The sequence below is a fragment of the Chiloscyllium punctatum genome, chromosome 5 (genome assembly GCF_047496795.1).
Source record: "Chiloscyllium punctatum isolate Juve2018m chromosome 5, sChiPun1.3, whole genome shotgun sequence".
Lineage (NCBI taxonomy): Eukaryota > Metazoa > Chordata > Chondrichthyes > Orectolobiformes > Hemiscylliidae > Chiloscyllium > Chiloscyllium punctatum.
Window position 1 is genome coordinate 14,628,573 of NC_092743.1, and position 14,407 is coordinate 14,642,979.

At 40.4% G+C, this 14,407-nt stretch overlaps 1 protein-coding gene across 1 annotated transcript in view; it reads left to right on the forward strand.

The window, feature by feature from the left end:
- fam210aa (family with sequence similarity 210 member Aa) overlaps nucleotides 1-9,169 on the forward strand; it is a 29,129-nt gene extending 19,960 nt beyond the window's left edge. Inside the window, exon 4 of the mRNA XM_072569791.1 lies at nucleotides 4,465-9,169. Within this exon, the coding sequence (XP_072425892.1) occupies nucleotides 4,465-4,698 (234 nt within the window). The 3' untranslated portion in view covers nucleotides 4,699-9,169. The remainder of the gene's footprint in view (nucleotides 1-4,464) is intronic.
- The last annotated feature ends 5,238 nt before the right edge of the window (nucleotides 9,170-14,407 follow it).

A 14,407-nucleotide genomic window follows, 5' to 3' on the forward strand; every position in this document is an offset into this window, starting at 1 on the left:
GTGGTTTCCCTGGTGCCAGGATCAAGGATGTCTCAGAGGGTGCAGAATGTTTTCACAGGGGAGAGGGGCCAGCAAGAAGTCATTGTCCACATTGGAACCAACGATATAGGAAGGGTAAAGGTTGAGATTCTGAAGGGAGATTACAGAGAGTTAGGCAGGAATTTAAAAAGGAATTCCTTAAGGGTAGTAATATCTGGATTACTCCCAGTGCTACGAGCTAGTGAGGGCAGGAATAGGAGGATAGAGTAGATGAATGGATGGCTGAGGAGCTGGTGCATGGGAGAAGGATTCGCATTTTTGGATCATTGGAATCTCTTTTGGGGTAGAAGTGACCTGTACAAGAAGGATGGATTGCACCTAAATTGGAAGGGGACTAATATACTGGCAGGGAAATTTGCGAGAACTGCTCAGGAGGATTTAAACTAGTAAGGTGGGGGTGTGGGACCCAGGGAGATAGTGAGGAAAGAGGTCAGTCTGAGACGGGTACAGTTGAGAACAGAAGAGAGTCAAACAGTCAGGGCAGGCAGGGACAAGGTAGGACTAATAAATTAAACTGCATTTATTTCAATGCAAGGGGCCTAACAGGGAAGGCAGATGAACTCAGGGTATGGTTAGGAACATGGGATTGGGATATCATAGCAATTACAGAAACATGGCTCAGGGATGGGCAGGAGGGGCAGCTTAATGTTCCAGGATACAAACGCTACAGGAAAGATAGAAAGGGAGGCAAGAGAGGAGGGGGAGTGGCATTTTTGATAAGGGATAGCATTACAGCTGTGCTGAGGGAGGATATTCCTGGAAATACATCCAGGGAAGTTACTTGTGTGGAACTGAGAAATAAGAAAGGATTGTATTATAGATTCCATAATAGTCAGAGGGATATTGAGAAACAAATATGTAAGGAGATCTCCGCTATCTGTAAGAATAATAGTGTGGTTATGGTAGGGGGATTTTAATTTTCCAAACATCGACTGGGACTGCCATAAGTCTTAAAGGCTTAGATGGAGAGGAATTTCTTAAGTGCGTACAAGACAATTTTCTGATTCAGTATGTGGATGTACCTACTAGAGAAAGTGCAAAACTTGACCTACTCTTGGGAAATAAGGCGGGGCAGGTGACTGAGGTGTCAGTGAGGAGCATTTTGGGGCCAGTGACCATAATTCTATTTGTTTTAAAATCGTGATGGTAAAGGATAGACCAGATCTAAAAGTTGAAGTTCTAAATTGAAGAAAGACCAATTTTGACGGTATTAGGCAAGAACTTTCGAAAGCTGATTGGAGGCAGATATTCGCAGGTAAAAGGACGGCTGGAAAATGGGAAGTCTTCAGAAATGAGATAACAAGAATCCAGAGAAAGTATATTCCTGTCAGTGTGAAAGGAAAGGCTGGTAGGTATAGGGAATGCTGGATGACTAAAGAAATTGAGGGTTTGGTTAAGAAAAAGAAGGACGCATATGTCAGGTATAGACAGGATAGATCAAGTGAATCCTTAGAGTATAAAGGCAGTAGGAGTATACTTGGGAAATCAGGAGGGCAGAAAGGCGACATGAGATAGCTTTAGCAAATAGAATTAAGGAGAATCCAAAAGGTTTTTACAAATATATTAAGGACAAAAGGGTAACTAGGGAGAGAGTAGGGCCCCTCAAAGATTAGCAAGGCGGCCTTTGTGTGGAGCCACAGAAAATGGAGGCGATACTAAATGAATATTTTGCATCAGTATTTACTGTGGAAAAGGATATGGAAGATATAGACTGTAGGGAAAGAGATGATGACATCTTGCAAAATGTCCAGATTACAGAGGAGGAAATGCTGGATGCCTTGAAGCGGTTAAAGGTGGATAAATCCCCAGGACCTGATCTGAGAACTCTGTAGGAAGCTAGTGAAGTGATTGCTGGGCCTCTTGCTGAGATATTTGTATCATCGAAAGTCACAGGTGAGGTGCCAGAAGACTGGAGGTTGGCAAACGTGATGCCACTGTTTAAGAAGGGCGGTAAGGACAAGCCAGGGAACTATAGACTGGTGAGCCTGACCTCAGTGATGGGCAAGTTGTTGGAGGGAATCCTGAGGGACAGGGTGTACATGTATTTGGAGAGGCAAGGACTGATTAGGGATAGTCAACATGGCTTTGTGTGTGGGAAATCATGTCTCACAAACTTGATTGAGTTTTTTGAAGAAGTAACAAAGAAGATTGATGAGGGCAGAGCAGTAGATGTGATCTATATGGACCAGTAAGGTATTCGACAAGGTTCCCCATGGGAGACTGATTAGCAAGGTTAGATCTCATGGAATACAGGGAGAACTAGCCATTTGGATATAGAACTGGCTCAAAGGTAGAAGACAGAGGGTGGTGGTGGAGGGTTGTTTTTCAGACTGGAGGCCTGTGACCAGTGGAATGCCACAAGGATCGGTGCTGGGTCCTCTACTTTTTGTCATTTACATAAATGATTTGGATATGAGCATAAGAGGTACAGTTAGTAAGTTTGCGGATGACACCAAAATTGAAGGTGTAGTGGACAGCATAGAAGGTTACCTCAGATTACAACAGGATCTTGACCAGATGGGCCAATGGGCTGAGAAGTGGCAGATGGAGTTTAATTCAGATTAATGTGAGGTGCTGCATTTTGGGAAAGCAAATCTTAGTAGGACTTATACACCTTAATGGTAAGGTCATAGGGAGTGTTGTTGAACAAAGAGACCTTGGAGTGCAGGTTCATAGCACCTTGAAAGTGGAGTTGCAGGTAGATAGGATAGTGAAGAAGGCGTTTGGTATGCTTTCCTTTATTGGTCAGCGTATTGGGTACAGGAGTTGGGAGGTCATGTTGTGGCTGTACAGGACATTGGTTAGGCCACTGTTGGAATATTGCATGCTGTTCTTGTCTCCTTCCTATTGGAAAGATGTTGTGAAACTTGAAAGGGTTCAGAAAAGATTTACAAGGATGTTTCCAGGGTTGGAGGATTTGTGCTATAGGGAGAGGCTGAACAGGTTGGGGCTGTTTTCCCTGGAGCGTCGGAGGCTGAGGGGTGACCTTGTAGAGATTTACAAATTTATGAGGGGCATGGATAGGATAAATAGACAAAGTCTTTTCCCTGGAGTCGGGGAGTCCAGAACTAGAGGGCATAGGCTTAGGGTGAGAGGGGAAAGATATGAGAGAGACCTAAGGGGCAACATTTTCACACAGAGGGTGGTATGTGTATGGGATGAGCTGCCAGAGGATGTGGTGGAGGCTGGTACAATTGCAACATTTAAGAGGCATTTGGATGGGTATATGAATAGGAAGGGTTTGGAAGGGATATGGGCCGGGTGCTGGCAGGTGGGACTAGAATGGGTTGGGATATCTGGTCGGCATGGATGGGCTGGACCGAAGGGCCTGTTTCCATGTTGTACATCTCTATGACTCTGAGTGTATAAATCAGAGTCAATATGTCTGGTTTAAATATTAAATATAACCTGGTAACTAATAGTTATCATTATGAATCTTCATTAACTTGTACATTCTCTATGGCAGCACCTATGTCAATTGGAGTCCACTTGCAACCAATCAGCAATCTTATCTTATTTACATCTTATTCAGTATAAATTTTGGTTTTCTCCCTAAGTTGCTGTTCTTGTGAATTGTGCTGATGACGACAAAGCAAAAACTTAATGAAATGTCTTTTTTCCAGCAATGTTTAAGGTCTATACTACCAATCAATTTTTTAAAAAAAACATTTTGTGCTTACAGAATGTTGATTGATTGCACCATCAGCAACTTTCAAAGCAAATTAGTTTAGATACCTACAATAGGTATCTAGGAGATAGAGCAGGGACACGGGGCTACATGGATTACTCTAAGAGGCACATGGATAGGATAAATAGACAAGGTCTTATCCCTGGGATTTAGGGTGAGGGGGGAAAGATATAAAAGGGACCTAAGGGGTAGCTGTTTCTCACAGAGGCTGGTGCATGTATGGGATGAGCTGCCAGAGGAAGTGGAAGGCATTTGGAAGGGTCTATGAAAAGGAAGGATTTGGGGAATATAGGACTAGATTAGGTTAGGTTATCTGGCCGACATGGACGAGTTGGACTGAAGGGTCTGTTTCCATGCTGTGCATCTCTGATTCTATGCCACTGACTCAGTGGGTCAGATGGCCACCTTGTGTGCAATATTAACTGTAAACATTCAGTGAGTGCCATACTATGACCTTGCAAAGTTAAAATTATTGCATCAGTTGTGTTTTCATTGGAGGTGGGAGGAATCCTGTATGGCAAAGAGCTTAAACATTTTTAAGGGCATCATAATTTTGTGGAATTAATGCTTGACCCTGCAGTAACATTCAATATCTCTTTTTATCAATTTTGACCAAAATAGGTTTTATTCTGATTTCTGCTAAGTGATTTTCAGCTTTGCTTCTTCCCAAAATCTGACTTTACAAATCCTTCGAGCAACTTCAGATGAATAGTTTTGTTTCCTTCTCTCTTTTCTAGCTTGCCACACCAGCCAGATACACTGTAACTTTGGGAGGAACATCGTTTGCAGTGAAGTATCTCCGCTCCAGAGGTTATTTGCCAACACCACCTCCAATGAGAGTTTACATACAGGATAGAATGGAGGAAACCAGAGAGCGATTTTCAGAAAAGATGGAGGAAACGAAAGAACTACTTAATGAGAAAATACAAGAAACCAAAGACATGGTCTCCTTCAGGAAAAAGAAAGAATAAATACATGGAAGACAAACTGTTAAAGATCTCAAAACATCTTCACCCCCACCTTGAATTGCACATCAAGATACTTTGTGAAGTAACACTCTGTAAACTTTTGGTATATGAATTGCTGATTTCTTGTGACTGAGTTACCGTTGGAATGGTTTCCAAAAAAATTAGATAATTTTGAGTGGAATATTTTAATAATGTATGAGGGATTAAAAAGGTAACAAAAGCGGATTCAAGATACATTTCCTGTATCCACTGGTATCAGAAAAGGAGATTCAGTAGATTACAATACTCTAGTTACGAAACAAACTGGTGAATTTTAGAGCATTTCACATGAGTTCAAAACTCTGTAACACCTTTTAAAAGAGGTTCAGCCATGGAATGTCTGAATTATCTACTGAAGCAAACCTATTGTGTGTATTGTGACAACCTCATAATAAAATCCAATCACTTCTAATATGAATCCTATCAAAGCAAGTGGTCCGATTTCAGTGATTTCAGCATATGGGGACTGCACGTTGCTGTGCTGTGTTCTGACAGTAACACAATGCATTTTGCAAAATTCCCTGAACAAATAATTAAACAGTGTACCAGTCTTTACTGAACAAAGGAAAATTGTCCCCCCTAACGGAAAGCAGTTGGCACTACATGATAAACACTCCTACCCTTTAAATTAAGAGTATAAATTACATGTTGGTGGAGCAGAGAAAGAAAGGATCAGCTTTTTAATAACTTCATAGGATAGGCTGGGCCAGCAATTATTGACACCACTAATTATTCTTCAAGTGCTGGTGCGTTGCCATCTTGCACTGCAGTCCATTTGGTGTGGTTTGACCTGTAATACTGTCAGCAACACAGTTGAAGTATTTCAACCCTGTGATAGTGAAGTCAGAATGGTGAACTTGCTGATGGTTCCCATGCATCTTGCCCTTCTGGCAGGGTCACAGGTTTGCTACCCAAGGCTGTTTGGAAAGATCTTGCAATATATCTCACACCAGTGGAGGAAGTGAATATTGTAATGGTGGATGGTTTGATGGGTGTTGAATCATAGAATCCCTACAGTACAGAAAGAGGGCATTAGGCCCAATGAGCATCCCACCCAGAACCAGAACCCCCTTACCTTCTACTCCCTACATTTCCCATGGGCAATCCACTTAACCTGCATGTCTTTGGACAGTGGGAGGGAACAAGAGCACCCAGAGGAAACCCACATGTGCAGAGTGAACATGCAAACTCCACACTGGATAGTGTCAAACATCTTGGGTGTTGTTGGAGCTGCACCATTCCAAGGAGATGGGAAATCTCCATCACATTCCTGACTTGTGCCTTGTAGAAGGAAGTTAGGTGGTGAGATATTTACAACTGACTGCCCTCAAAGTTGAGTCCAGCTCAGTTTCTGGTCAATGATGACCCCAAGGATGTGAAATTGAGGTGTTGCAGCTTACTTGATTATCAATTAGTGAGGTATTCAAATTCTGACTAGAAAAAAATAATATGGTGTTGATAATTGAGGCGTTTATCTTCATGGTTCACCATGCAACATAAATATCTCTTGGAAATGACTGAGCTGAATTGCCAAAAGTTACTTCTAATCAGCTTTAAAATGTGTCATTAAAGTTTGTAATTTTTAGAGGATTGTTCTGTATTGTAGGTGGCAGTGCATTTGAACAAAATCATTTGCCTGCTTTGAATTCAATATTTGGTTCTTGTCATGACCCAGCTGTTCCTAGTTGTCTTGTAAGTCTTCAAAGAGAGAGAGAGAGGGAGAATCTAATATATATTTTATATAAGGTGAATCCGATCTATTTGTGATTACTAAATTGTACAGAAATTCTAATTACATTTCCTTGTAACCTGCTCATTTTTATTTATCTGATGAAGTCTGAATTTAACTGCATTGGTTCATTAAACTGTTATAACTCCTTAAATATGGTTTATTCAGCAATAAACTAGCATAATAATTGCTTTTTAAAAATATTTCACCTTGGATAATTTAAGTTTCTTTTTGCTTCAAGTAACGAAGTATGTTCATTGAAAACTTTGCCACATAATCTAGCAGGGTGTCAGATTTGGTTTTTGTTTCTGTTGAATTTGGTAATCTCATCCAGAAGCAATTTTTTATTTTAAGATTTGCAAAAAGATTTGTAGTCTGGTGCCAGTTGCCGTAGTTGTGGGCAATTTCAAGCTGGGAAGTTGATTTGCAAATGTTTTGCCCTCTGTTAAGGTGACATCTTCAGTGCTTTGGAGCCTCCTGTGGTCAAAATATCTGTAAACTAACCTCTGCTCAGCGAACATACCTATGTCTGCGGAAATTTTCTGTTTGTTTATAGGATGTGTGCGTTGCTGAGTGGACCAATATTTATAACCCATTCCTCAATTCCCTTGAGAAAATGGTGGTGAACTGACCTCTTGAACAATACAGTGCTTGTATTGTAAGTAACCCCGCAATGTTAGGGAGGGAGTTCCAGGAGTTTGATCCAGCAACACTGAAAGAACGGTGATATGTTTCCAAGTCAGGATGGTGAGTGGTTTGGAGAGGAACATGGAGGTGTTCCCATGTCTCTGTTGTCCATACATTTGGTGGCAGATGTTGCAGGTTTGGATGCAGGCGCTGTTGAAGGATTCTTGGTGAGTTACTGAAGGGCATTTATAGATGGTGCACACTGACACCATTGCATTAATGGTGAAGGAAGTGAATTTTGAAGGTGGTGGGTGCTTTGTCCTTAATGCTGTCAAGCTTCTTTAGTGTTGTTGAAACTGCACCCATTCAGGCAAGTGGAGAATTTTCCATCACATTCCTGAATTACCTTGTAGTTGGCCCACAGACATTAAAAAAGCCAGGTGAGTTACTTGTCACAACTCCTATTCCCTGAACCTAATGTGGCTACAGTACTTGCATAGCTGATCCAGTTTAGTTTCTAGTTAATGGTTATCCCCCAACATGTTGACAGCATGGAATCAGTGATGGGATAGGAGGTTGCTAGATTCTCTTGTTAGAGATGGTCGTTGCTATTTCGCTTGTGGGGTGTGACTATCACTTGCTACAGTTCAGCCAAATCCTGAATGTTGTCCAGGTCTGACATGTGGAAACGGGCTGCTTCTGTACCTGAGGATTCATCAGCGAACATTCTCACGACTTAAATTGTTATGGAGGGAAGATCATTGAAGCAGTTGAAGGTGGTTGAGCCCCGGACACTACCCTGAGGAACTCCTGCAGTGATGTCCTGGATCTTAGATAACTGACTTCTAACAACCACAATCATTTTCATATGTGCCAGGTATGACTTCAACTTGAAGGGTTTCTCGCCAATTTCCCGTTGACTCCAGTTTTGTTACGGCATCTTGATGCCGCACTCAGTTAATTGCTGCGTAGAGATCGGAGCAGTCACTTCCACCTCACCTCGAGATTTGAGCTGTTTTGTTCATATTTGAACCAAGATAAGACTTTGGCACCACATTTGTCTCAGCTTACAGGAGTGTATGAAGAAAAGAAGAGCACAAGTGACATGGTTCAATATTTAGAGAAACTATAAAGGCCATTTCCTAAACAGTTTTTTCTTCTGTGACCAGTTGGAAAAGGACTTTTGAAGCTAAGAACTGTGGCAGGAATTGCTGCACTCTTGAAAACAGATTTCTGGAACTCATTGAGAGTAGTATTTACGTTGTGTTGCGTTACAAACAGAGGGGAGAGATAAGATGGAAAGGCAGTGTGTTTCTTTGTGTGTGTGTGTAAGTGTAACAAAATGAAAGGCACCAGAAACAGATTGTTAATTGGTTGTGATAATTGTGACTAGTTGTGGTTGCCAAATGTCACCTGCCAGATTACAGTTCAGTGCCTGCTAGGCATGTTAACAGCTTGAGGGTTTATAATAAAGGGTAAAGAAGCCTGTGGCCTGCTGTAAGAGCAGGGTCTGTATCTCTATCTCTCAGTAAAGCTACAGAAGTCTGATGCAAGCTGGTTCTTTTCTCCCATCCGTTGCTGTAAACTGCTGCCCTTTAATCAACAACAGAGACTTAGTGATTGAAGTACCAGTTGTTGTCTTCTGCAAAGAAGTGAAAGAGACAGGGTCTCAAAGGAAGATCCTGCAAAACCTTATGGATTGGTGCTATTGAATACCGTTTCCCAATTGCTTTCCCTCCACCCATAACACCAGCTTTTTTGTGGTCTGTGTGTGAGGATTTTTAAAAGGGGTTCGAGCCTCAACTAGAGTAATATGTTGATAGTTTTGTTAACCTTTTGTGGCTACAACATTTGTTTATAATAAACAGTTATTAAGTGTGGTAACTTAGTCAGTGTTTTCTATTAACCTGGTTCCATTATACAGGTAAAACTGGGACTTTGAATCAAAGTATACAATCATTAAGTTTTGTGGTGACCCTGAGAGAAGCTGGATTTGAGAACTGGTGCACTTTCACTTGTGGGTCTTAACAATAAATGGCAGCTCATCTGGAATCATTTTGGAACGGTGCTGGTTAGGATTTGGATGCGGTGTTAGTAGGTGATAATCATAAAGAAAACACTAGGATCTGAACTGCAAATAAGAAATGGCACCAGAACTTTGCAAAGAATTTCCTTCAGGTGCCAGAGTGAAATTCCAGAAGCCAGGTTAATTGAATTAGCAATTTGGAGATGATGGTGTTCCTGACTAAAGCTTAGAAGGCACATATAATTGAATTATTAACATAACATTTAGATTTAGTAGAAACACGGGGAGAAAAAAACCATCAGTTGTGAAACATCAGAACCAAGTGATTGAGTCACAGTTAAAGCAACTTGAGTATGGAAATTTTGGAGATGGAGAATCACGAACAGGAGATGAAATTGTGAACAACAGAAAAACGTTTGTTTTTCTCAAGTTTGTGAAAATGCCTCTACATTCAGCCAGTTCATTTGTCTCATTCTTGAAAAGAAAGGAAACTGGATGTTGCCCATGCAGAGTAAGTTGGCAGGCAAACCACAGGAAATTTCTGCTCCATTGTCAGATTTCTAGGGATTATGATGTTATATAAAGAGCTATACAGGTTACATATGAGTTAGTGCCTGAGGCATATAGTCAAAGGGTTGCAAAATGGAAGGAAACAGCCTGCAAAAACCTACAATGAATCCGAAAGGGTTAAACAAAGTAAATTTGACCAGTGGACATGAGCATTATAAATTGAAACAGTGTACAAATTCTGTAGAAAAATAATTCCATTTTAGTGGAATTTAAAAACACCAACTTCCTAAGAAGGCAGGCTGATGATTTGTGTCCTGATCCATTTTTCCATTACCATCAAATTCAAAAGGGAAAGAAATTTGGATGGCAAAAGGAAGGCAATTAGCCGTGGTAAAGAACAGATAGCTGGGAATACTCTGAGATGATCTCAAAGGGATGTACTGAAGGTGGAAGTGAAGATCAAGGGCTGAAGTGTTTTCATTGTAACAAACTAAGACGTTCATTGAGAATGCTGACCTGGTGAGGGAAATCTGTGGGACTTGTTGGAATTTGAAAGAATGAGTGTAAAAAGAACTTCAAGCAAAATGCCACAGATCAAAACATAGGTTTAATAACCACTAAGAGTGGAGATAAACACTGCATTAAATGCAGAAGTAGTTAGGATTAATGATGTTTGTAAAGTGTTTTTGACTCGAAGTCTGATAACACCTTTATCTTCAAATGATATAGCCAAGCCCATATCTATAGTAAGAGATACAAAGCGACTTGAGAAGGATTTAGGTTTCCCTGCAGAGAATTTGAAAGAGCCAAAGTGTTGGTGGGTGGAATAGGTGGTGAGTGTATCGCAGTTTCATTGTATACGATTATAAGACTGTACTTATGGGTTGGCAGTGCCTCATTTCTTCCTAAGGAATCTAGATCTATAAATCCTATTAACATCAAGGCTAAAGAAGTAACTGCTTTTGTTGAACCAAGTACGACACGGTACGGTGGCTAGCACTGCTGCCTCACAGTGCCAGAGATCTGGGTTCAATTCCTGCCTCAGGCGACTAACTGTGTGGAGTTTGCACATTCTCCCCATGTCTGTGTGGGTTTCCTCCCACAGTCCAAATATGTGCAGGTCAGGTGAATTGGCTATGCTAAATTGCCCATAGTCTTAGGTGAAGGGGTAAATGTAGGGGTATGGGTGGGTTGCGCTTTGGCGGGTCAGTGTGGACTGGTTGGGCCGAAGGGCCTGTTTCCACACTGTAAGTAATCTAATCTAAGTGGGTTTTGCCAATGTCAAATTATGCTCTTTGGGTCAAAGACTGCTCTGAGTACATACCAAAGCATTATGAGCCAAATTATAGATAAAGTGTGTAATTGTGTAGTCATAGCATTATTTAATATCACATGAACCGTATGCGAAACATGTTTAAGCAATTACAGTTGACTTAGTAACAAATTTAGTCAGAAGTGAATTTACAAAAGCAAGTGTAACTTAGACATATAATGGGACAAAGACAGTGTTGGTTGCCAAGCAAAAGTGCAGGCTTTAATAGAATGCTCTGTTACTGAAATTAAATAAGAAATTGAGGTTTTTAAGAATGTGTGGAAGTTGAAGGCAGTCCAAAAAAAACCAATATTTGCCCCTAGGATTTTTCCAGATCTTTTGCAATGGCAAATTATGTTAATGACTTTGGGTAGGTGCAGTCTTGTGCAGATTGATAAATTGGGACGAAAGAAGCCAATAGGCTGTTTGGCTAAGAAAGTACATCAGTATCAGTGAAAGTACTCTGCTGTAGAAAAAGAGACTTTGGGATTTTTATGGGTTCTTCTACACCTTGAAGTTTATGTCCAAATCACGAACAAAGAAATATTGACGTACATTAACCCTAACCCATTGGCATTCATTGAAAAGTTTAAAAGTCAAATGCAAAACTAATCAGATGTAGTTCATTGTTTCAACCATTTAACATAAATATTAACCATTGGAACAGAATTTGTTTGTAAATGCAGTGTAAAATGTTGGAACAAGTTAAAGGTTTTAAAAATTGCTGAAAGTTTATATAAACTTGAATGGGGTGGGGGGAGGGGAGTGGAGAATGGGAGATAAAATGTTTTTTAGACTGGAGACTTGTGACCATTGGTGTTCTGCAGGGGTCAGTGCTGAGTCCACTGTTGTTTGTCATTTATATAAATAATTTGGATGAGAATTTAGGAGGCATATGTAGTAAGTTTATGGATGACCTCAAAATTGGTAGTATAGTGGACAGTGAAGAAGGTTTTCTAAACTTACAAAGGGATCTTAATCAGTTGGCTGAGGAGTGGCAGATATTGCATTTTATTAAAATGAACAAGGACAGGACTTATACAATTAATGGTAGGGCCCTAGTTAGCGTTGGTGAAGAGAGACACATTAGGGTTCAGGTACACAATTGTTTCAAAGTTGAATCACAGGTAGATAGTGTGGTTAAAAGGCATTTAGCACACTTAACTTCACTGCTCAGACCACTGAGTAGGCCATTGTTGACATTGTACAGGCTGTTGGTAAAGCCAATTTTGGAGTATTGTGTACATTTCTGGTTGTCCAGCTGTAGGAAGGGTATTATTAAATTAAAGAAGGTTCAGACAAGATTTACCAGAATGTTTCCAGGACTGGAAAGTTTAAGATATAAAGAGAAGCTGGATAGGCTGGGATGTTTTTACTGAAGTGTAGGAGGTTGAAGGGTGACCTTATAGAGGTTTGTAAAAATCATGTGGGACATAGCTAAAGTCCCTAGGATGGGGGGAGTTCAAAATTAAGGGGCATATGTAACAAGCTGCCAGAGGAAGTGTTAGATGAAGGTACAATTACAACATTTAAATTACATTTTGACAGGTACATAAATAAGAAAAGTTTAGAGGAATGTGGGACAAACAGACAAATGGGATTAGTTTAGTTTGGGAAACTTGGTCAGCATGGACAAGTTGGACCAAAGGGTCTGTTTCCATGCTGTGAGACACTATGGATGGAAGTCTCACTTTATTGACTATCTCATGGCTTGTGATGAAACACATTTTTGAAATGGTGTTTTGAGGGTGGAGCCATGTAAATAAACTTTTTCATTATGAACTGAAACAGAACAATGAGTGTTTAAAAATCAAAAACCTGCACTTTTGAAAACAGGTGAGATGTGTTGACACAGCACTGGGAAATGTGGAGTGAGATTTGGCCAGTGACAGATTACTGATTGGTTGGTGTAATTGTGACCAGTTGTGGATTCCAAAGTGCATCAGCACGACGAGAGCCCTTTGATGTCCTCCTGGCAGTTGAACAATTTGGGCATTTACAGTAGAGGACCAGAAGCCTCCAGACTACTTAGTCACAAAACTCCTCACACTTTATATAGTTTAATTGCCCACAACATGCTGCAAGCTGCTGTCTTTAACCAGTAACTAAGTTGTTGTAATTAGTGTCCCAATCACCCTATACCTTCTTCAAAGAACTTGGAGAAATGGGACTGAAGAACAGCACTTTTGGGAAGCAAAAGATATCAAGTTCTTGGACTTGTGCTATTGAACTGTGTTTCCCTAGTTACTTTCCCTCCATTCATAACAATAATGTCTTTTGTCTTTGCATATGTAGGAATTTAAACTCTTTCCACCTACCGACCCACCCCCATCCCATCCCATTTAAAGTTTCAATTGGTGGAATGTTATGTTAATCATTCACAATTTAATTTCTGTGGCTAGAACTCTTAGTATAAACGGTAGTTCTTGTCAAATGTTAAGTGTAGAAACCTGATCAGTAAGTGGCTTTCTGTTACAGATCCCAATAGGCAGGCGAATTGGGAAATTTGTTTCTTTTGATTAAATCTTTACCATTGTGGTGAGCTCAAGGTAATGGGACTCAAGAATCAGTGCACTTTCTCATATAGGTTTTCAGGCCAGAGTTGTGTTTCTCTGACCATAATGGGGGAATGACTATGATTGGCCTCATCCTTCACGCCAACAATTCTGTGATTGTATGATGTAGGCTTGCAACAAGTAATTATTCTTCCTCTAGATTGTTCTTTATCCTTTTCCATAGCAAGCTGTATTTTACAATCACAGTCCCCTAAATTTAAATGTCCTTATTAATGCCTGATCCACTTGACCTACCTTATTCCCAAGGCCTAAGTACCTACTTTCTTGTTGGATTAGTAACAAACTACTGCAAAAAAAGTCTTCTGCACATATCTAAGGACTCTTGCCTGTCTCTCCTCTTTACATGGCCACAGGAGAAGCAATGGTCTGGTGGAATCATTGTTAGACTATTGATCCAAGAATTGAGGTAATGCTCTGGGGAACTGGGTTCAAATCCCACAATGACAGATTGTGGGATTTGAATTCAATAAAAGTCTGGAATTAACAGTCTAATGACAGCGATGAAGCCATTGTCAATTGCCCATCTGGTTCACTAATGCCCTTTAGGGAAAGAAACGGCCAGACCAGGTAAGAATGGCATACATGTGACTCCAGACCCACAGCAACATAGTTAACTCTTAACTGCCCTGTGCAATGAGTACTGGTCTTGTAAGCAACACCCCCACATCCCATGAATGAATAGTAGAAAAAAAACAAAAACAATCTATAATTTGATAACAGTTCTTCCCTTGTTCTAACAGCTCCATAATTCTTTCATTTCTTTGAAACTTCCTTGCAAATTTGTTGTTCTACATCTTTACCACTAAATAGTGATCTATAGACAATACCCAGCAATGTAATTGCCCTTTTTTTGTTCCTTAGCCCTACCAACATATAGTGGCTCTAACTCCTCT